At 37.6% G+C, this 23,151-nt stretch overlaps 1 protein-coding gene across 1 annotated transcript in view; it reads left to right on the top strand.

Annotated features, from left to right (window-relative positions):
- The window catches only part of PARD3 (par-3 family cell polarity regulator), a 482,350-nt gene that overhangs the window by 50,821 nt on the left and 408,378 nt on the right, over nt 1–23,151 (top strand). The window contains 1 exon segment of the mRNA XM_068405039.1: nt 6,963–7,064. Within this exon segment, the coding sequence (XP_068261140.1) occupies nt 6,963–7,064 (102 nt within the window).

Below are 23,151 nucleotides of genomic sequence, written 5' to 3'. Positions count from 1 at the left end.
CCCCTTTGGAAACACTGTTTCCAGCATTTCAGTGTCTCAGGAAGAGTGATATTGGTCAGATGTTCAGATTTTGCCTTGGATGGATTTCTGCTAAGTTAAAGCCCTTTTAGCGAGGCTGGGAAACTATTGGTGAATGTAAAAATGGAACACAACGCTTCAATGATCAGACGTGCGTGTTTTTCTCTTTTTCATGACTGGTTCGTATCTGGGATCAGCGTGTACCTCTTGGTAGAAGACATTGTATATGCATTTCTATGTTTGAAAAAACTGGATCCCTGACCAAGCCCTCTTCTAAAGGCACGATTTGTAACCTTCCTGGGTGTGTATCCCTATTTCTTGGTAATAAGAAATACCAAGAAATTAACTTTAGTGTGATACATCACCAGTCTAAAAAGCAGTTTTACAGGTTAGGAAACAAAAAGATGAAAGGCACGAGCTTATTTTCTACTATACAGCATTCAGCTGTTTTCTGTAGTCCTCTGTAGCCCTGTTTTTCTTGACTTCATGGGACACAGGGCAAGGTGAAGCAAACATGCTCTAGAATTGGTATGCGGGACTGCAGATGGAGTACGATCAGGAATGGAAAAGGTAACTGTCCCTTCAAGTGATCACCTGGTAACTTAAGAGGTGTTACAGGTATCAGTTGCTTTCTGAGGTCTACTGGGCTGTTTTCATTAATGTTATGTATTTTGCCAGCTTGTGCCCTTGGAGAGACAGTGAATGTACTTGCATTGTATCATTGCTGCCAACTGTCCGTGGTGCAGTATCAACATACCTGAGAGAGTGCAATGGTCTTTGAAGCCAATTTTCCCCTGTTGCTGCTGTCCTGTGTTACACAGCACATCTTTGTGCCTGAAATTCAAGCAGCCAGGCGACAGGAAGGAGATGCAATTCAAACACAGGGACTTGTTCTTGCCAGCTTGTCGGACTGTGGAACGTAACTGGGATCCAGCTGACATTGTGGGCGTTCGTGGCTTTCCTTTGGCACCTGGCTGCTTGTTTTGACGGTTACTGCTGCAGCACAGAGCTAGACAGGGAAATGAATGAATTCACTGGCAAATTTTCAGATATATTAGTTTTTTATTAACCATTATTTTCCTTTCAGCTTGTGTTAACATGCCCAAGTGCCACATGCTGCTGAACAGACAAGTCCGGTACACACCCCAGCATGATGATTTAGTTGGTTTTGATCTGTGTGTACTCTGTGCCACAAAGGCTTTTTCTGTTCTCAGAATACTTAAAACAGTGAAGATAGCCACACACATGGCCATGTAATCTTAAATTTCAGCTGGTTTTAAGCAGAAACTAAAAATATATACTTACTTTCCCTTTATCTCCTCACCTATAAATGAGAAGTTATATTGTCACACTTGGATCTGCTTGTGCACTTTCACTCGTCTTGGTGGCGAGTCCATTTTCCTTTGAGAATTACACAGAAATACCTGTGCACGACTGTCCAGTTGACAGTGTTTTTAAAAACTCATTTAAGGATCTATGTACTGAAAAAGATCTTAAAACAAAAAGCTATAAATTATATCTAAATTTAAATCATTTCAGTTTTAGAAAGATAATCTCTGATAGGCACAGAGAGCCTTGATGAGCTCAGCTTGGCAAAGCCAATCTATTTCCCCAGATACTGCTCGGTAGTAAGAAATACTCTTCCTATTTTGGCCTGAACAGATTAGAAAAGATCTGTGTGTGTAGGGGAAAAATCTGGTTTACTTGATTTCACGATGTGTTGGAAATTGTAGTGGCACCTACGGTTGGTCTGCACCCTGCTGAAAGCTGCAGTTGGGAAAGCTGAGTTGTTGCAGTCAAAGGTAAGAAGTACAGATGCGTCTGGGGGAGTGCCTGCTGTCCTCCCCCCATAGTGCTCTCTGGGGGGCCTTCAAGCCAAACGAAAGAAATCACCCCCCCACATCACACCCCCAGCTACGTAATTGTAGCCATGCAGATGAAGAATTCTTTTTGGTGCTTGGGAACATCCTCCTGGTGGGCAGGTGAAACTGAATCCCAGCAGTGGGCATACTTGGTAGACATGAAGCGTGGTAAGGCGGGCTGTTTAGGAGCCTTATTTTCAGCTTTGTCTTAAATGGATAGCTGCTTCTGACTACGGAGTTTGTGGCACTCTCTTCTTGTGCAGCATGGACAAAATATTTCACAGAATAATCTTATTTATTGTAACTTCTCACATTAAATATTTCTGTACATTTTTGGAAAGGGTACATTTACAAAAACCAAGACACCTATTTGAACTAAAGGATAAAAAATCTTCCTATGCCATTTAATAAGAACACACTGCAGTTTCCATTCCTAATTCTAGATATTGTTTTCCACATATGGTCCTTGTTTCCATTATGTGGGAACATAAAATGGTTAGCTACAGAATATTGAATGATGTTACTTAAACTAAGGGTTTTCTCAGTTTTTCCTTTGTGCTTTTTAGAAGTCATGTTGTATGGAATAAACAGAATGTGAATGGCTGCATTCTTACTGCCTTTGTAATGTGCTCTTGCTTCCACTCTCAGTGCTGGTGTTCACTTAGCAAATATTTATCTTCCATTATAGAGGACTTTGGAGCAGAAAATGTAGTGCTCATGAGTTTAAATTTTAAGTACCTTTATAATCATAGTCAAGTAGAATAGTTAAATGAGTGTTACACAGGAAACAGGAGATCTGACTTGCTGAGACTTGAGCTGAGTGATGCAATATTTAAATGAAGATATTATAAATCAGGTTTAGCATTACTTCTATCCTTGTATTCAATGAAGTGAACTTGCTAGTTCTTCTGCATGAACTAGTGACAAAGGCATCTATACACCTTTTACAAAATAATTGTGCATTGCTAATTTACACATTGGTGGAGCAGTGTTAGCTAATGAGTTTTCTATCAAAGCGTGTTTTTATATCTCTAAATGCATTGCAGATTTGGAGAGTGCAGTAGCCTTTTACACAATCATAACAGTGAGAGAATATAAATGTGGCTTTGTTTTGTTGACAAAATGTGAAAATCTAATTGCAATATACACATTCAGATTTTGAAATAACAGCAAAGTGTCCAACTTTGGGATGTTTTCTTAAACCTGAACAGCTCTGAAACAGGTTTCTTGAAAAGCTTCCAGGTAATTTTAAAAATTGTTTAGTATTTTTTTCATCTTTACAGAAACTGACTTTTGTGGACTTGATGTATTTTGCACGTTTCTTGTTCTATGACTAGAAGACATTTTCCTTTTCACTGGTGTAAGGACCCTTTTGCACATGCCCTGAGCAGACCGCCTCTCTGTGGGTTAGTGTTGGAGCCAGGCCCTCATTTGTGCAATCTCACTTGAAAGACCTGCACTGCCACCGGGAGAAGGTGACCCCAGAGGTGTTTTGGGTGTCCTGAAGGAGCAATTGGACCAGTTTATCCCCCAGATGAAGTTGTGTAAACCCCAGTAAACTCTGGTAATTGCTGTTTTCCACTTTATGATGCAGTAAATGGTCTAAGCCAAAACAGTATTTTTGTCTGCTTCAGAAAATGCTTGAAGACGGTATTACTGCTATTGCATAGGGAATTATGAGTATCTGTTCACTGGCTGCGATGGAGAAATGCAACTTGACCAAGCTGTGAATACAGGTACCCTTGTAATGTTGATGTAGTAGTGCTTGAATTCAAATCAGTATTAAGTTTGGTCCGATTTCTTTTGTATTTAGCAAACACTGCATACGAGCTGACTCTTGTACAACATGTGTTCGCTGTAGAGAGAACACAGAACAGGAATTTACGTGTGAAAATGTATGCAGTTTGGGTTTTTCCCTGTTGTTTGCTTGGTTAATACATAGAATTAGTTGTTAAAATTTCGAACCATAAATAACTGTGGATTTTCTTAACTAGTAAAATCACTAGCTTCAATGATTTTTGTTGTTGTTGTTGTTGTTTGGGTTTTTTGATTTTTTGTTTTTTAATATGGTGTAACTATTCTCTACAAAATGTGAATACTCCCCTTCCCCCTAGACCTCTCTTCCCTCCCAAGCCTCCCCCATCAAATTCTTGATTTATGTGAAACCTGTAATAGAGTAAAAGGGCCTCAAGAGAAGGACTGCTCTGTGAAGTTTGCAGAGGACTTTAATGAAAAGTTTCATTGTTATTTCATATTTACTTACCAAATCCTGCCAGAGTAAAGTCTTGCCAAACTAGTTTTATATATTTCTTGTCTGGTCTTGTCAATGTATTGTTTTCTATCAGGACCTTGTCTGACAGGAAAAGCGACCAGAGCAGTTCAGGCAATGGCACAACGAATAGGTGACGCAGGAAAAATGAAGTCTATCTAAAACTTCTTATGCAATATCAAGAAACTTTTAAAGGAACTAATTAGCAAAAGTGATGCAGCTTATATATCAAAGCTATTTTTAATGTAGATTGTACATACTTAAATAGCACAATAGTGCTTTAGAAGTGGGCGTTTCTACTATTGATTCTGTAATCGTGCGTGTTTTCTTGCATTTGCCTTGGAGGTGGAAAATACTTGTGGTGGGAAGGAAAAAAAATAAGGATACGGGAATATAGAAGTTGTAGTTTTAGTTTGGGTGTTGATGGATGTAGTCAAGTCACTGAGCCAGTATTGCAATTACCTGTTTTTAATGTTTCCATTTTTCAGTAAGAAGATTAAGTGATGCAAACAAAAATGGTGAAGTGTGTCACATATGAGGGATCAGATTCTCTTAAAGCCCAAACTAGTTATTCCATTTCTGATTTTGCAGTGAAGCCTGGCTTATGGTTCAATTCTGCTTTGGCTTTGAGATGGAGTAATTAGCAGAGAAAACCTGAACCAAGTCCTTTAGGAGTGCAAGATGCTTCCTATCTCGTCAGTTTGGTTGTGTCTTCAAAGCCTGGATCTTCCCACCTGTGTTTTGGTTTCTGGTGTAGATACAAGAGGCAGAGGAGATTTTTGTAATGCGCTGGAGAAAAAGGAAGGATCCTCTTCCCTTTTAGTTTGAGAGCAGAGTTTACAAAGGCACCTCTTCAGGGGACTTCCCTTTAGAAATTGTGTGTTAAGGAACTTAAAAGGATTTCTGGCTTTTTCCAGCCCTGTCTGTAAGTGTTAGTGGAGTATTCAAACTTAACAAAAAGTTTAGCCTAGTATTTGCATTACGTACCTTTTTACAGCGAAAATTTCTGTAATATGTAGCTATGTGTGCACCTCTGTATGCATGACATGAATAACATAGTAGTATTTTTATTTATTCCTGAATTTTTATTTTTAAAAAAAAAATGGATGCTTAATCATCTCCTATAATGTGCTACAACAGTAAGTGCAGTTTGGGGAAAAGCCATATACTAGGAAAATCAGTTAATTATATAATAAATACTTGCTTAGAAGAAATGTAAGGTAATGATATTTAATACTTAGAGAAGTTAGAGGAAAAATATCTGTAATTTAATTTCTGAAATGACTAGCCTAATGACTGTAAAATGTAATTCTGAAATCTGGTCATCTGATGATGATGATATACAGCAGTATTTAAGGTGCATGTACTTATCTAAACAATGAAGTAAGTTTCATGGTTATCAGATTTCTCATAAATCTTTGACCTATGCATTTGTATCACATGCAAATAAACCCAGTTCTAGGATATTAAAAACAAAATTAATATCCCTTGATGTTCTTTCATGCAGCATGCTGTCCAAGATTTCATGCAGCATGTCCTCTCAAGATTTAAAAACACGTATGGATTTAGAGGAATTCTGGTGGTCCCATTTCTTCTTCCATCCTTTAAGAAATCAAATTATTTGCAAGTTCTTTAAGGGTGGAGAGGGTTTTGTTTTGGTGGTGTTTTTTCGGGGGTTTCTTTTTGAGTTTGTTTGGGTGAGGTTTTTTTGTTTGGTTCAGGTTTGGTTTTGGGGTCTTTTTTTTTTTTTTTTTTTTGACTTCTATACACTGATACCTGAAAAGACTTGGATGCTAATTGCTATTTTTAGGAAGCCAGGCACTTTGCAAGATGTTGCAAGTTCGAAGGTCCTCAAATTAGTCACTTTCTGCAGTCGTGCCTGCTCAGTGAAAAGCAAAGAAGCTCTGTTACTGCTAGACACTTAACAACAGCCTGGGGCATTGGCAGTGTTGCGGGGGAATATTTGAGAAGCAGGAAAAGGTTATGTATCATGTTCAGGTTGTGTGTTTATAGTACAACTTTCCCCTGTTAGAAAACAAACCTTAAGTATAAGCACGCTGAATACTACACGGCACTCAGGTCATGTAACAATACATAGAAGACACTTTGTGGACGCAACCTTATTCTATCGGTTATGGTTTCCTTTTTTGTCAAAAGTAATAATGAAGACTATAAAGCCAGTCTTCCCAGTTACTGGTAGACACATGTATACCCACAAAACCACACACACATATATATGCATATATTTACTCATATATATGTGCATATATGTATGTGGGTGTATATGTATCTTCTTTTAATTAAAACGTGGAAAGTGTTCTTTGTATAAGATTTAGATATCCCATCTACCAACTCTACCAAAGCAGAGGTAGAAAGCTCTTTGTTATAATTTAAATATTGGTTTGTACCCTTTATAGCTGTCCTATGAAAACAACCCTACTTTACAGCTGTCCTGTAACGTTTTGTGCCCGTTGACTGCTGTCTGATAAACTTTATTTTGAGGATGATGTATTTTCCTTTTATATAGTGTATATATTTGGTAACATTGGGAATGCTGTTCCCCTGCGTGTCAGCAATGGGACTGTGGCTCATGCAGAGCTGATAGAAGTGGGAAGAGTATGTATCTAATCTAGGGTGATTTAAAAAAAGAACTTTGGCTTTACATCTCAGTTTACATTTATTTACAGGAATATGACCTAAATGGATCTTTTAATGTCGAGCATCTGTAGGACTGCAATGTTAACTATATGGTGGAATAACCTTTTTCTGTTCGCATGTGATATCTGATATTATTTTTTTCTCCTTTTATGCAGGATCCAAACTACTGGATACAAGTACATCGACTGGAGCATGGGGATGGTGGGATCTTAGATCTTGATGACATTCTTTGTGATGTAGCCGATGACAAAGACCGTGTAAGTACAAACAGCTACGAAAGCAGCTCAGCACGCGCTGTGTGCCATCATATCAGCGTTCTGTGTTGCCTGCACGTGTCCAAAAGTGGGAGTCAATACAAAGGTTTTAGGTTTTTTTATAGTTTGATTGACAGATGTGAGAAGTCTGTTACTTTACTGTTATGTTTTTCAAAAAGTACTGAAAGTACTGAAAGTATTGAAAGAATAGGTTTTACATCCTTTTTGGTTCTCTAAAAGTTCGAGTAAGAAAAGGAGGTTGCAAGAATAAGAAAAACTCATACAGTGAAACTAATGCAAAAAAAAGAATCTGCAAATTAAGATTTTAGCTTCATGTTATCAGTTGAATATGTGAAAATACATGCTGTTTTTAAATTGTGGAGGGTTGGTGGATTGTTTTTCGAAAATCTTTTTGGGAGGAATTGCTGGTTACACAGAACTTGAGAAAATAATTATACGCTGCTGAGTCTTGAGTCCTTTTAGTCTTTTTTTTTAAGTAGAGATTTAGATCGCAGTCAGCTAAGAGGTTTTTTGTTATTGGCTGTTTGTTTGAGGTTATAGATACTTGTGTCTTTGAATTACGTGTTCAAAAAGGGTAAGGTAAGAAACACTGTGGCAAACCGTAAAGTTGTATGTAAATATGCCACTTTTCTCTGCAAAGCCGCATGTGTTTGCTGAAGCTCTTGAGAGCGTCCGAGGCTGATACAGACTTCAGCTGGGAAATGTGTTTCAGGACCCTGCTCCCTTCACAGACAGGATCCTTAATTGCCTCTGTTGGAAGCAACAGGCAGTCTGAAGGCTCCTTGAAAACTGGCCAAATGATGACTCTTAGGCTAATTTTTCAGAAATAAATACTTTGCCTGCAGTTATTTCTTGTGACAAAATGTAATTGACATGGTTATTTCAATTGGGATTTTATAAAGAAAAATTATGTGAGGAGTCTTGGGACATTGAGACTCCTTGCTGTCTGAAATGTTGGGATTACTTAAGCTGTATAGAGTAACAGTGCTGAGTTTTCAGGAATTTCTTCCATAAAAATAGTGCCTAGCTAAGATTTCACGAAAGCTAATTAAAACCTCTAGTTAGTTATCTCATATTGAAGTGCTCAGTTGCATGATTGGTTTAGCTTTTGCTTACAGGCCTCAAGGAGGCTGGTGCAAATTGTCACTATATATGTATATATATGTACACACACACACACACATATATATGTGCACACACATGTATATGTGTATGTGTGTATATATATATATTTTTTTTAAACTTATTTGAATCATGCACTTCTTAGCTCCTCACATGCTCCTCCCTTCAGAAGAAGTTTGAATTCCGGTGACTTCAAGACCTCATTCTTTGGCTGTTACCTTGGCTTGCCGCCTTCAAGTGGGGTAATTCCTCACAGTGAAACTCTGTGGGTGTTTTTATATGTGTGACTAATAGATGAAAAACTCTGGCTGCAACTGAAACAGGCAAAGTCATTATTACAATATTGTTTTTGTGTATAGATGGACAAGATACCTAGTAATTAGTAGTGTTTATTTCTGCATTTGCCAAGCTCGTATCCTCTGATTCTGTGAATCTGGCACGTCTGTACTGATAGAACTTACCAGTCAAATTTGCTTTTTTTTAAAGGACCTTGTAGCAGTGATTAGGAAGGTGCAATGCAAACATGTACTGTGCCCTACTGCTTTATATCCTTGAATTAATCATTCTCACTTGACCTTCACATTTGATTCTTTTCAAACATTTCAGTCATTAGTCATTGTTTTTCAGTTTCCCGTCTTATATTTTACAGCTAACCTTCCTGGTTCCCTTTAGTTTTGAAATGTTGACTTTTCATTTGATGCTTCCTCCATAGCAAGTATATCAACTAGTTCTGTGTTAGTAGAACATGATAGAGGTCTCACTAATGCAAAGTTCTGAATATACATCCAGTTAGTGATATGCTTAAGTGTGTATATATATAAAAATATCTTGTTAAAACGTATTTAAACAGATGATGTCTAAACATTTAATTAAATTATTACGGAGGTCTGTAAGATTAGTTAGGCTCAAAATTAAACAGTAGCATATATCTTTTTTAAATTGAGACAAAAATATCTAGGATATTGCAAAACTGAACGCATTAATACCTTTTTGTTCATTTTCACAAGGAAGTTCTTTACATTCTTGAAGACAAGTCATTGTGCTATTCACTACCTATCATCTGTACTTTTGAAAATCAGTTTGCTCTTATCATGGTTCTTTAGATGTAAGGATCATTCCCACAGTGATAAATGTAATTTTTGTCTTTTTTATGTTGCTTTTATGCCATAAATATTTGTTCTGTGTCATATAAGCACAATACAGAATGCGAAGCAGCTAAGGACCAGCTTGTCCTCTTGATTAATTTATTGCTCTGTATAGTCAACTATATCAGTAAAATAAAACTCTTAAGTAATGTGAAGAATATATTTACTCCTATTCCACTGTCTCCATGGAGAAAATGTTCTATCCTATAACAAATACAAAGACCCTTAGAGACAGCAGCTGTTCTGAATGGAATATCTTTGTGATGGTGTCCTTCACATCAAAAACCAGCATGGTAGGCTGACTTTATTTAGCTTCTTCAGTCCCTATTTTGGTATTCTCTTGTCACTTACTAAAACAGAATGGATGAGTAAGGGTTAACCAGTTGCTCTGGAATAATTTGTGATGTTCAATGTTGTTTCCCCTTAAAAAAAAGGAGAAGAACATGAAACAAACTACATGGAAAAATTGATTTTGCTAAGCTGTTTGTTCCTTTCTGAAACAGCTTTTCTTAAGCCCTTTAACATAGTTCATTGAGAAAGTGTGTAATGCATTCTAACTTAGCTGGCATGCAACTTTGACATTCATGTTACACAATATCACTACACATGAAGTTGCTGATGAGAACTTGGTTAATGCAGTTAATGATAATAACAGTATTAAACCAAAATTAATAAATTCTCATTTGGATAATTTTTTTCTTGGAAAACTTTTTTGTGATTGATTGATTGAAGCGCAAATTTTGTCCAGGTTTTATTATGGAAAGATAGCTTTCAACAGAAATATATCGATGTTTTTTATATTTATCTGTCTCTCTGTATACATGAATACAAATGGATTGTCTTGTCTGTGTTGTTTTTGAAAAATATTTTGCTACAAGAAACAAGAATCCGTGTTCAACTAGTGGCATCCATTCCAGTCTGAAGTATGAGCATGTTTGGTACTGTTTGAGGAAACTCCTTGAAAAGCTTGGGCAGATGAATATCCAACATCTCTTTTCCAGAAATAATGGAGAAATAAGACCTTTTAACTTGCTTTTAGTCAACTGCATAACCTATTTTCATTATTTTAAACATATAGGTTTCTTGTGCATTTAGTGATTAGAACAATATTTTGAAGATAGGTTAACAAACTGATTTGTTTAGATTTCTGTTACTTGTAAAAGTAGCCCTTCATTTTAAGGCTCTCAGAAAACATATGTCGACTTGACAAGTTTCCAGCTTGATGATAACATTCTCGATGACCTCAGTTCAGTTCTTAGTAGGCAGACATTCTCAACAGCAAAAAAATCCCAACCAACTGAACAAAAAAAACCCCAATAGTCCTCAGCCATGATTTCTCCTGGCAGGCTGAAGCACATAGACACTTCAGTGATCCTCATACTTTGGGTGTAATATGAAAGTACTTATTCAGGGATCTCATAGGCCCTTGTTTATCCATGGAAAAAAATATTCAGGAAATTGTTGCGTAATCTCCCATTTTAGAAGTATATGTATGAACATAACTTGCTCCCAGTTGAATTCTCACTGAAATAGTCACTTGTGTTTTGCACAATTTAAAAAAAATATTTAATGTGCAATTTTATGTATTTTTTTTCCTGCATAGTAATGCTCAGGCTGTTCCTCAGTGAAAAGCTTTGGAGATCAAAATGTCTATATTTGGTGTAGCTACATTTCTGAAAAATTAGAGGCTTTCCTTCCCAAGAGAACAACAAGGATCTGCCATTAACACCCACTGGTTTTGGTGAGCAGTTGGGCAAATAGAGCTTGTTTGAAACAATGTAGGGTAGGAACCTCATGGCAATTATTCATAAATTCATTTGCCCGAATGTGTTAGGTGTTTGGTAGCTTTGGATTAGCAACCTGTAAAAGTGAAAGCATCGGCATCTTATAATTTCCTTCATCACTGTCCTAATAAATTCAACACACTAATTCTCAGAAATAAGCACTGTATTTTGGTGTATGCTTAGAGTTACAGGCTGGGTTTTATTCACTAAACTAAGGAACGGGCTTTCTTTGCTTGATTTACCTTTTTCAAATATTCAGTCAGGTCTTCACTCTGTATAATTCATACTTACACTCACTGAGTGCAGAGATAAAAACCAGAGGAATATGGTTTGGTATTGTCTGGAGTGAAGTTTCACGCTTTACCGCAGTGTTTGTGTGCGTGGTGTTATTATCCGGCCAAGGTGATGTTGGTGCTTACTGCTGGTTAGACGTACTTCGAACCTCCCAGAAAGATGCACAAAAAGTTGCTGTTTGGAGTGGAATACTGTTGTTGAGAATGGGATGGAGATTCATTTCATAGATCTGTGCTGAAATGGAGTTTGTAAACATTCATGATCTGAGAGTTAACTATGTTAAGTAATCCAATTGCTGCTGAAATGCAGTGAGATCAATTGCACTTCATTTGCATCCACTTTTAGAGACCTACAGAGACTCTTAATATTATTATGAATTTAATGCCTCCTTGCTTTAGAGAAAGTCTTTGAGCAGTTTCTTCACATAATATGAAGGCATATTATGAGCTTTTCCCAGCATAGTGGAAAGGAAATGAACTTTTGTTTTTTCTGTTAAACATATGGTCAATTCTAAATAATACTGTTGTTTTGTTTACTTCCTCTTGGAAAGCGCTGTTGAGTTAGAGAGGCATGTGATACACAAAATGTGGGTTTGGAAAGGATGACTGTATTTTGTTTGTAACAAATGTTAACTTGAAACCAACACAAAAATAAGTATTTTGAGCAAATGCACTGTCATGTTAAGGTTAAAGGCTAGCTAGGGACTGGAGAGCTGTGATTACAATATCTCACTGCTATTGATTTTTGTTCTGTCACTCTTATTTTTAGGGACAGTTGTGCAAGACCCCAGTTCTATAGTAAATTCTGAGTAGCCCAGTGACAACATGATGCTGATAGAAAGAATGAGATTTTGGTAACCTTGTGTCTGTTCATTCTCTCCAAAATGTTAAAGAGCTTTTGAACTTGAAGTTGCACAGACAAACTTGTGTTATCTTTAGATTTCCATCAGCACATAATCAGAATACTCAAAGGAGTGTTGTTTGTTCTAAATTTGGGTGTCTCTCTACCTCATTTAAGCAAACTTACAGCTGAATTTACATTTGAATTCTCTTTGACTCTGCAGCTTAAGAATTTAACCCTAAAACCATTAAAGGAGAAGAACAGCAACTTTTTGTTGTACTTCTAAAGTTTGTTTCTCTCATTAACAGATTAAAACCCTGGAGTGAATGAAGAACATCTAGGTTCAGTGCAGCAAATCTGACAGCAAAACTTAAAAATGCCAAAAAATTACTCAAAAATGTGATTTTTAGTATTTACAATACCATGACTGGTGTGCCCTTCTTCCTTTTTCCTCAAAACTTTTCCATCAAATTAAATTTCAGCTACTTCCATGTTTATCTCTGCCACAGTGTGCAGCTTTTTTCTTCTTATTCTGTGACTGCCTTCTGTGTATCCCAGGAAAACAGGATGACCTTGATACAATTTGTTGTTACTCATAAGTGACTTGGCAAAACACATTTTGAGCATAAGGCATTCTTTTCTTGTAACAGCTTAAAATAACTACTTGAGCCACTGAGCTTGGGAAAGTATTGATTCTGGGAAAGAAACCCTTCGTATAACAATTCCATGATTATTTTCTGTTAAAAAATTCAAAAACTTCATTTTAACAATGAGATCTTGATGTCATCTAGTATTCTGTGGTGTTTTTAATTTTAATTATATTTTTAGAGATTGACAATTTGATACTAACTGAAGTTCTGACTAATTGGTAAAACCAGAAAGTTTCTGTTTTAACCAGGTTCTCTTGCATTAACACTATTGACTCATTATTACTGGGATGGCCACATGAATTTTAGGTCTGTCTTGCTGATGGATTTAAAGTAAAAAATCAAAGCTTTTAAGGAGTCTTTATTCCCAGCTGCTATATAATGAAGACATATGTGGAAATAACATATTCCAAATATAAATATTATCTCCTATTAAAGAATGGAATTAAAATGCTTGTAGTATTTCTAATAAACTAAGTTTTAACTTCACAATGTTTATGGATGAGACTAAAATCCACGGAAGTGAAGAAATACAGGGCATAATATATTAATATTGAAACACGTGCATTTTCCAATCACTAAGAGATATTAGATGTAACTAAATGTTGTCTCCCATCTGTAGCTCTTAGTTTTTCATCTCTTTCAGCACTGTTCTCCAAATTATTAATCTCATCATCATTTACTTTTTCTAGCTCTCTGAAGACAGCATTTTCGTTCATGATTGTTGTTTATTTTGGGATAAATTGCAATATCCCAATTCCTTTCCTGTGTTACTGAAGTAGTTGTATCAATGCACTAAGAATTCCCAGGTAGGAGAGGAGTGACGTTTGTAAATTTGTAAATTAGTTTCCATGGAGATCTGAAGAGCTGCAGGTAAATCTGACTTCTGAAATTTGAATAATTTGGTAAACACTGTTCTCTTGGGAATAGCAGGCCCATGCATGAATATGATATACTGGAGAAGACCACGACAGTGTTGTGAAGAAAGTCATGCCTCACAAACCTTCCCATATTCTCAGCAGAAAGACAGACCTGAGCAACAATGACTGGGTTAGTACAGTCAAAAACCCCACAAACTTACCATGGGATAAGGGGAAGGATCTTATGGATACGCAACTGATTGGAAGACTGAAAATAGAGCATGTGTTGTTCATATATTTGCAGTTGTTCTGAAAAAAGGGAAGAGGGATTTGAATACTGGAATGACAAATTCCATTGTTGTGTGTGAAACTGAACGTTGATGGTAAATGCTGGTTATGAAGGGTTGCAGAAGCATCCTGTGATACAGAGGGAGTAGACAATAACATGGGGGATGGAATATTTTGGCAAATGTGATGTGCTTTCAGAGAAGAGACTCTTTTAATTGAATGCACAAAATAATGAGTTCTGGGCTAGCTATTACATTTGGGAAAATGTTTTTGATTTTGTAATAGACCTCTGGAAACACTTTACACTGCAAGGTACAGCTCTGTGAGACATAATAACCCCTTCTACGACGGGGTTACAGCGCTGATGGATAGGGGAGGAGCAACTGATGTCATCTGCCTGAACTTGTGCAAAGCATTTGACACTGTCCCGCATGACATCCTTGTCTCTAAATTGGTGAGACACGGACTTGATGGATGGACCACTCGGTGGATAAGGAATTGGCTGGATGGTCGCACTCAAAGAGTTACGTCCAACGGCTTGATGTCCAAGTGGACACTAGTGACGAGTGGCGTCCCTCAGGGGTTGGCGTTGGGGCCAGTCCTGTTTAACATCTTTGTCGGTGACATGGACACTGGGATCGAGTGCGCCCTCAGCAAGTCTGCCGACGCCACCAAGCTGTGTGGTGCGGTCGACATGCTGGAGGGAAGGGATGCCATCCAGAGGGACCTTGACAGGCTTGAGAGCTGGGCCTGTGCGAAACGCATGAAGTTCAACAAGGCCAAGTGCAAGGTCCTGCCTGTGGGTCGGGGCAATCCCAAGCACAAATACAGGGTGGGAGGAGAATGGATTGAGAGCAGCCCTGAGGAGAAGGACTTGGGGGTGATGGTTGAGGAGAAGCTCAGCATGAGCCGGCAATGTGTGCTTGCAGCCCAGAAGGCCAACCGTATCCTGTGCTGCATCAAAAGCAGCGTGGCCAGCAGGTCAAGGGAGGTGATTCTGCCCCTCTACTCTGCTCTCGTGAGACCCCACCTGGAGTACTGCATCCAGCTCTGGGGTCCCCAACATAAGAAGGACATGGAGCTGTTGGAATGAGTCCAGAGGAGGGCCACGAAGATGATGAGAGGGCTGGATCACCTCTCCCATGAAGACAGGCTGAGAGAGTTGGGGCTGTTCAGCCTGGAGAAGAGAAGGCTCCGGGGAGACCTCATAGCAGCCTTCCAGTACCTGAGGGGAGCCTACAGGAAAGCAGGAGAGGGGCTTTTTACAAGGGCATGCAGTGATACGACAAGGGGTAATGGTTTTAAACTGAAAGAGGGTAGATTTAGATTAGATATTAGGAAGGAATTCTTTACTGTGAAGGTAGTGAGACCCTGGAACAGGTTGCCCAGAGAAATTGGGGATGCCCCCTCTGTGGCAGTGTTCAAGGCCAGATTGGATGAGGCTTTGAGCAACCTGGTCTAGTGGAAAGGTGTCCCTGCCCATGGCAGGGGTTTGGAACTAGATGATCTTTAAGGTCCCTTCCAACTGAAACCATTCTATGATTCTATGATAATAAGATCTAAGAAGGCTTCCAGCAGCTTGCCCTTGTGTCTGCCTCTCCCCCATGTTATCATCCCCATCCTGCTGCTTACCTTGTGCAGGCTGCAGCACTCTTTGGACCCTGTCTCTTGGCAGATTTATTCACTAAAATGGCAGAAGACTACTCCTTGCAAAAAAAAAAATCCTGAATATTTTTCTGCAATTTCATGAGCATTGTCAGTTCACCAAAGGATCTGGGAAGCTGAGGAGGAAGGGCAGAGGACTTCATTGCTGGAAGTGGTTGGGGTGTGAAGGAAGAAGTGAGAGGAGGGAGAGTGGGAAGATGAGCAGGCTGAGACCTTACCTTTTAGTTCAGCAAGGCTGCCGGTGGCCATGGAGCTGCCAGAGTGGTCCCTGTGGTAAAACAAGGGGTAGAGAAGGGAGTGGGTGATGGGATCTTGCTGCTGTACGTGCTGGTGGTGAGCCCTCTGCTTCCTCCAGCCACAAACCAAGCAACCAAAAAAGATTTTGTAGAAATAGCACAAGCACAGAACAATGCCAACATTGATTCCAGGTATAGATTAAAGGCTTCTCTACCAGCAGTCTCTAAATGTACCAGGACTCTCAGCCTTGAAAAGAGGATGGAAGAAGCAAACTGTAGATGACTGTAAAATCAGAGGTGACACTGAGGAATCATTCTTTTTCTTTTTCAGTGCAACATCTGGGGGCATCAAATGAAACTGAAGTTTCTTTAGCAAAGCAAATACTACCTTTTGTTTTCAAATTTGATGTTTTGAGTGCTGGGGATTCTTCTATTTAGGGCAACTGTGAATTAATACAATCCAGACCTTTTTATGTATCCTTAAAGATTATAAGGGTCTCTGTCCTGTTCCTTTTTCTTTGTAATTTACTTTCTCTCATTCAGAAATCCTTTCATTATCTCTGCTCATTCTTGTTACATTTCTTGCACCTGTTTTAGGTCTAATGTGTTTTTTATTGCAGTGAAATGATCAGAATTGTACCTGGTATTTGATACAAAATCAGATGCATTATAGTGGATTTTTAAAGTTTATTTGTGCCTTTGTCAGTCTTAATTGCTAATATTTATTTTAGTGCAAATAAGCATGATTGGAGTATGTAATAAGAATAGCTATGTACAAAAGGCTTTCACACATTCCTTGACCTTAATTTTTTATGATATATCAGAATACTTGTGATTTTTATCAAATGGTACAGATGCTTCAAGAAGTTTCGAAGGACATATTTTTTTCTTGAGATGTTGTGATTTAAAAGCATGCATAATGCTGAATTATCTGCTTATTTTTACTCTTCAAAAAGATGATGCTTGTAAATCATGAGAACTGGCAATTTAAGTAGGGTCTCAATTTGTGAGAAGGAGTCTCTAAACTTTGATGAAAACCACGGAGTGTTGAAATGATGATAGTCTCACAGTGTCTAATATTAGTAACACTGAAGGTCAATATGTGGCTATGGGTGATGACTGCTACAGTATTATAAACCCATAAAAATATATAATAAAGGATTTTTTCTATGTCCTGTAATAATTACAAATTTACTACTTAGATGTAGTTGTAGATAATATGAAGCAGTGCTTTATAATTCTTCACAGTGTAAATCTCCGCAGAAATCTTCAGTGAATTTAGAATTAGGCCATTATAGCTAATAAATTCATGATATTCTGATAGCTTTTCATTAATTTTAGCAATATCACTTTGTCCTAGAGGTATATTATTCATCCTACAACAAAGGAAGAAATTGCAGAAAAGGTTGGTTATGGGAATTCATTAACACTACCCTCTTACTCCTTGATATCGGCAGGTCTTAAAAGAAATACTGTTCCAGCTTCACAGATATTTCCTAACAGAGGTGATGAGACTCATACACTAGAGGACTGACCCATATTACAGCTTAATTATAGTAATGGATAATCCTGCAAGTATAAATTATTCACGGTTGTTTTGTACGCGAAGTAGTGCCATGAATAAATTAAGGAAAAGTTTCTGGAAATGACCCTGGACAATGGGATATGCTTGTCAAAAGATAGTTTTCCTCTTTGTCTTTTAACCCAGATTTAAATCTGACAGCGTTAGGTTTGCAGGCACATTCCCATATGCACAGCTTTGTGCTTTGGGTATGTTTTGCTTAATGGAAATCAATAGCAGCAAGTCCTGGGGCTCTACACCCTTGTAGTGTTCCTTGACTAATACGTTATGCAAGGGGAACATTCCTACCTAAACACAGTCCTGGTACAGAAGTTGCAATCTCAGCTGTCTGATAAGATTCCCACACTGTCACTAGGATGAGAGTTCATTAGTGTTATGCTCTTATCCATTGATACCAACAGGTCTTAAGAGAGTGCTGTAACTTCATAGTTATTTCCCAGGAAGGATGGTAAGATTCATACATAGGCTTGGACTTTATTTTCCAGCTGGCTTAGTAGATAAAGTACCTCATAAGTTTGTAGTGTGAATAGTCTTTCTGACAAAGAGAGAAAAGGGAATATTTGAATTAGGTTAAAACAAGGCCCCTAATGAATGAGGCAGCTACGTCATGCTAAAGGTTCCTTCAGCAAGTGCCTTGCATCCAAAAGGAAGAAAATAATACTGTCTTTTTTGGGCAGCTTTCACCAGTCTGACTTTTCAGATACCTTCCCAGCAGTAGCTCAGAAAGGAAGGAGTTAAGAAGATGCTTTGAACCCGAAGTCTTCTGCTTCATCCCCACACCCTGTTGGTGTACTTCCACACCCTCTTGGTGTGCAGGGAGCTACCTTCCGTTCACCTTTAGCGTGCTCAGCAGGATAGTCACTACATTTTTCAGATTAGCATCACTGCTGAAGCCTGTTTGAGTTTATACAGCAAGGAGTTCTGCCTGCTCCTCGGTGACATACAACATTGCAGGACCATTGGCTTTTTTCATTTGTACAACCTGTTGGAAGAACTGAAATTGTTCTTAGATGGGCTCCGTTCCTTGTGGGTTGCTCTGCTTCCTATAGGATTGAAGACTCTTCTCTGGAAGCTTGCTGGAAGCTTGATGGTACTGAGTTTCTATTTTCTTGGGACACCGTTTGCTTGAAGGTAACCATACTTTGGTGGATGAAATGGCAGACACGCCTAAGAGGAAAATTACAAAGAAGTCGTCGTCTTTTTCATATGATCGCCGGAGAGATTCAGTGAAAGTTAGGAGACAGTCCAAGTCTCTTAGCTTTAAGTCAGCTACACTGGGTGCTCAAAAAAGGCAGACACAGAAAAAGCAGGTTTGTATTTGGATATTTCTCAAAAAAATATCCTTTCTTCCTAAATTCTTAAAGAGATTGTAAAACTTGCTGTGTTAATACGAAGCAGAAAACAATTTGCTGATTTGCAATCTGTATGTGAGTACGTATGTGTATACATACAAGCTTGTGTGCAGGTAAAGCTGGATGTTTTTGCTATAGTATCTCTTAAGAGCTAGTTAAACTTGTGGTGTTAATTTTATTGCAAGAAAAGTCTCCATCTTTGCTGCTTTTAAGACGTGATTTCTGATTTCTGTTTTGTCTCAGGGAGTTGCTCCTATAGTATAATATGTACTGTGAGCTTTTGGTAGTGTGTTGTCTGTTGTGCTGAAAAACATGACGGCTACTGAAACTTTTGAAATTACTATCCAGATTACAACTATTTCACTGTTCTTCGTTATTTTTTTTTTCCCATGTTGAAATGTACCAGACTGAGAGCTTTAGGGAGTGAAATATTTTACTTATTCCAGAACAGGTAATGCAAGTGAGCAGCAGCACCTGTTCTGGTGGGACCAGTTCTTAGGGTTAGAGGGCAGCTTAATGCCTTGGCAGTGCTGCGCTGCCATTGTGAAAGGCTTTCATACACAGGTCTTTATCTTTTGTAGTTGAGATCTAATTAAATGAAATTTCTCCAAAGAGAAGATGTAGTGTGCGCTGTAGTAAAAGGAATAAAAACAAATGAGTCAGTTCATGAAATGTCTTTGTATACTGATCTCCAATTTAATCTAATACGAAAGGAGCACAGGATCACTATCAGCCATCTCTCGCTCTGCATTTGTGTGCACAGGGTGCCTTTTTGAAGGGTTTAAAGGACCTTTCCAGCAAATTTTTAATTAGCTGTGTAGAACATAAAGTATTTTAATACTTTGCAAATAATGTTTCCACAAATACTTTAAAATAGACTAGGTTTTCATTAGTAGTATAAGTGAATTTCTCACAAGCAAGTAGTTTTCAGGCCCTGACCACCACATCTGCCTCTAAATTTTGAGGGCAATATATCCGTTCAGATTTAAGAGAATTTAAATTGTTATGTCCAGTGTAAACTTTGGTATTAACTTAAAAACACAATGAATTTTATGTGTGTGGGTTCGTATTTGTTTTTATTGCTATTTATATTGTTCTTGAAAGCTTAAAATGTCTATTTAAATAGCAAAATGTTGACTAGTAGAGTATTAGGGTATTCCAGCTTTAGTGTGCTGCTTCAGTGTTATAGTCATAGCTGAAGCCCCTTTGTTTGAATTGAAGTTCCAGAAGCTTTAAATGAGGAAATATTTTTGGAAATCAGGAACACCTTCAAAAGGGCATGAAGCTCTGACTGTTTTTTCCCCTCTGTCATCAGATGTAATTTGAGAAGTAAAAATCATAAATCTAAATTTAGAGAAGTAAAAATAATAAATTAAATTTTACAGAGATGTAAAATAACAAATGACAGCTGTGAGCATTCGTGTTTGTTGGATCTTTTGGGGAAATGGAAAGGCTACTCAAATTAATTTAATAATTTCATTTGTAGGTGCAAATCAGTGAGTACCCCAGTATTTTAGTTTTCCCAGACCTTAAGGTTCTTGAGGCTTCTCATCTTTTGGATAGCTGCCATGGTTACTGTGTGACCTCTAGTGGTTAACAAAAATATGCTCAAATACCAAATTCAAGCTGATGCTTGAAATAGTCCCGAATGTGTATTCTTATTGGTTTAATTATTTAGTCCTCTAAATTCTATTTTAATTGAAAAGAAAAAAAAATCAGCTGCTTCAACTTAATCTTTTATGATGCCACTTCCAGAAAAATTGTTTTGCTAAAATCGTTATTCACATGGATGTGTGTCTGAATTGCAGTACTCAGATGCAGAATTATAGGAGTAGTTTTAAGAAACTTTTACTACTTTGGCTTGGTTACAATATGTTAGTGGGTGAAACAGCTGAAATGAAGCACTCTAGACAAAGCCCTGTTTTGATCAACATGTATTGGATAGATCTGAAGACGGGCTTTTCTGCCTCAAGAATGTACTTTTTTCCTCTCTAAATGCTCCAGTTAGCTGTAAAAAAAAGTTAATTTTTCCTACAAGCTTGGACTTGTTTCAATCTTTAGATCATTATAAGTAAATGAGACAAAACCATCCGTACCTCCTCCCTGCTCCCGCCAACCCTGCAACAGCAACTACTGCTATGCGTGTTGGCAATGCTATTGAACACAAACCATGACTGCTTTTGTTACTGTCGAACTTTTAAATTGCTGAAGAAAATTATAGGTTTGAATTTATCAGAATCTGATCAGTTTTTAACTGCCAGACCTAAACTCTGCTGAATACAGTGTAACTTCTGTGATTACGCAGGCTCTTTCCAGGCCTGAGTTATCAAGTGAGCAGTAGTTCAGTTACTGCAGCAGGAGAAATGTTACTTAAAAATTCCTTTTTTTGTTGCTTGAGTCTCTTTCTTCTTTTTTTCTCCCCTCATTTTTTTAAAACATTTTTTTAATGGATGTTTGACATCTGAGAATATTTAAAACTGTGCTTTGGTCTTTGCTCTTTTAGGAGACAATAGTAGACTTTGCTGCTCACAATATATGTGGTTTTACTTGGGGAGTTCCCTGGAGGAAAAAGACTCTGCCTCTACTTATAGGCAGGCAAACCAAAATTAGCTTTCTAAATGTTTTGGTAGATTGAGATCAATCAAAGTCTGTTAAAATCATAATACTCTACAAAATCCTTGCTTCCTTGACCTTTATATCGCTGACCTCAGTTTTTTTTTTTTTGCAGAGTTTGATGTCTTTTTTTCCTTTTTTTCGTGGTAAAATTTCCATTTTGATTTTTTTTTTTAATAAAACATTAAGATTTTTAAATCACTGGTAAAATGAGAATCTGAGAACATTTTAAAAAGGTGTTTATCACAGTTTCTGAGTTACAATGATATGTCTGTATTTAAGGGAAATTGTTGCACTTCTCTTGCTTTTCTGTTTTTTTTTTTTTTTAGCTTAGCTAATTTATTAGAAATTGAAAATCATAAAGTGTTTAAACCCAACAATTTCAAATATGCCTTCTAATGTAAAAATGAACCTCTTCTAAGATAATCTTCCCACTACTACAGATCACTTTTTTTTTTTATTCTGTTGGTTTCCCTAGACCTATCTGTTCTGAGGTAGAAAATCTGATGATGATTACTTTCACTGGCTGCTGATATTGTTGTATTAGTTGATCTGGATGGAAAACCACATTATAGAAATATGTAGGCTGTAACTTCTCAGGTGTACGAGTATTATGCAACATAATGTATGAAAAGGTTGGTAGTTTTAGGAGAAGTTGCCTCTTTTCATGTTTTGAATGAAGAACAAATATAGTTACATGAAGTAAAACCTATAAATAAGTTTTAAGAAAATTTGAGATGAAGATCCTTATGTGCAAGGGAAAATAAAAAAGAGACCCCGTGCTATTTTTAGCTGTTTTGTGAGAGCCTCTCAAGTCCTATTTCTCTCTGTCATCACCAGCTGACTGATTACCATGACATGAGCTGGGGCCTTAGTGGATTAATTAAGATCTGAAACTGTTTTCCCAATAACTACTTATGTTTTGGATACAAAGTTTTGGAACTTGGCAGGATTTCAGCCTTATACAAGAGTATAAAGAGCTTGCATAGACTGCAGATTCATGGTTTGTTCCTATATATTCCTATTTTTTTTTTTCAATGGAGTGCTATAGAATTGAGCTGAATAACTTTTTTTTTTCCTTTTCTTTTCTTTTGAACTCTCTAATTCTGGAACCGTGTGGGATGCACTGTCTGCTATCCCAGACGCAGAACAATATGTACAAAGAGGGTGTTGTTAGAAAACCTCCAAATCCCTGTGTTTAAATATGACTCGGTTAATAGGAGTGCTCCAGATCCCTTATTAGGAGCATCTGAGAGCAGACAAAGGCCTAAGAGATACACTTTTTGCTTTCTTATTAGAAGGAAACATTGGATAGAAAAACGGTACTGGGAAGGCTGAGGATGTGAGGGAAGGGGGCTGCTCAGAGAGAGCAATGGTTTGACACATTAAAATCTGTGGTAAGGAACATATATGTGTCAGGTGCAGTGCTACTGGTGTGTGACAGGTCTGGTGAGCAAAACCCATAGCACCAACGCCAGCAAAGCAAATTATTTGTAATCTATCAAGATACCTAAGCAGTAAAGAAAAATTAGGGATGAGAGGAATCTCAACTAATTTTCAAACATTATTTGAAAACCATGGTCTATGATTGCTTTTCGTCTATTGATTTTTCTTCCTATCTTTTGCAAGAGCTTGTTTTGA

The sequence above is a fragment of the Nyctibius grandis genome, chromosome 7 (assembly GCF_013368605.1).
Source record: "Nyctibius grandis isolate bNycGra1 chromosome 7, bNycGra1.pri, whole genome shotgun sequence".
NCBI lineage: Eukaryota > Metazoa > Chordata > Aves > Nyctibiiformes > Nyctibiidae > Nyctibius > Nyctibius grandis.
The sequence above is the reverse complement of the archived record's forward strand: the minus strand, read 5'-3'. Positions and strand labels throughout refer to the sequence as shown.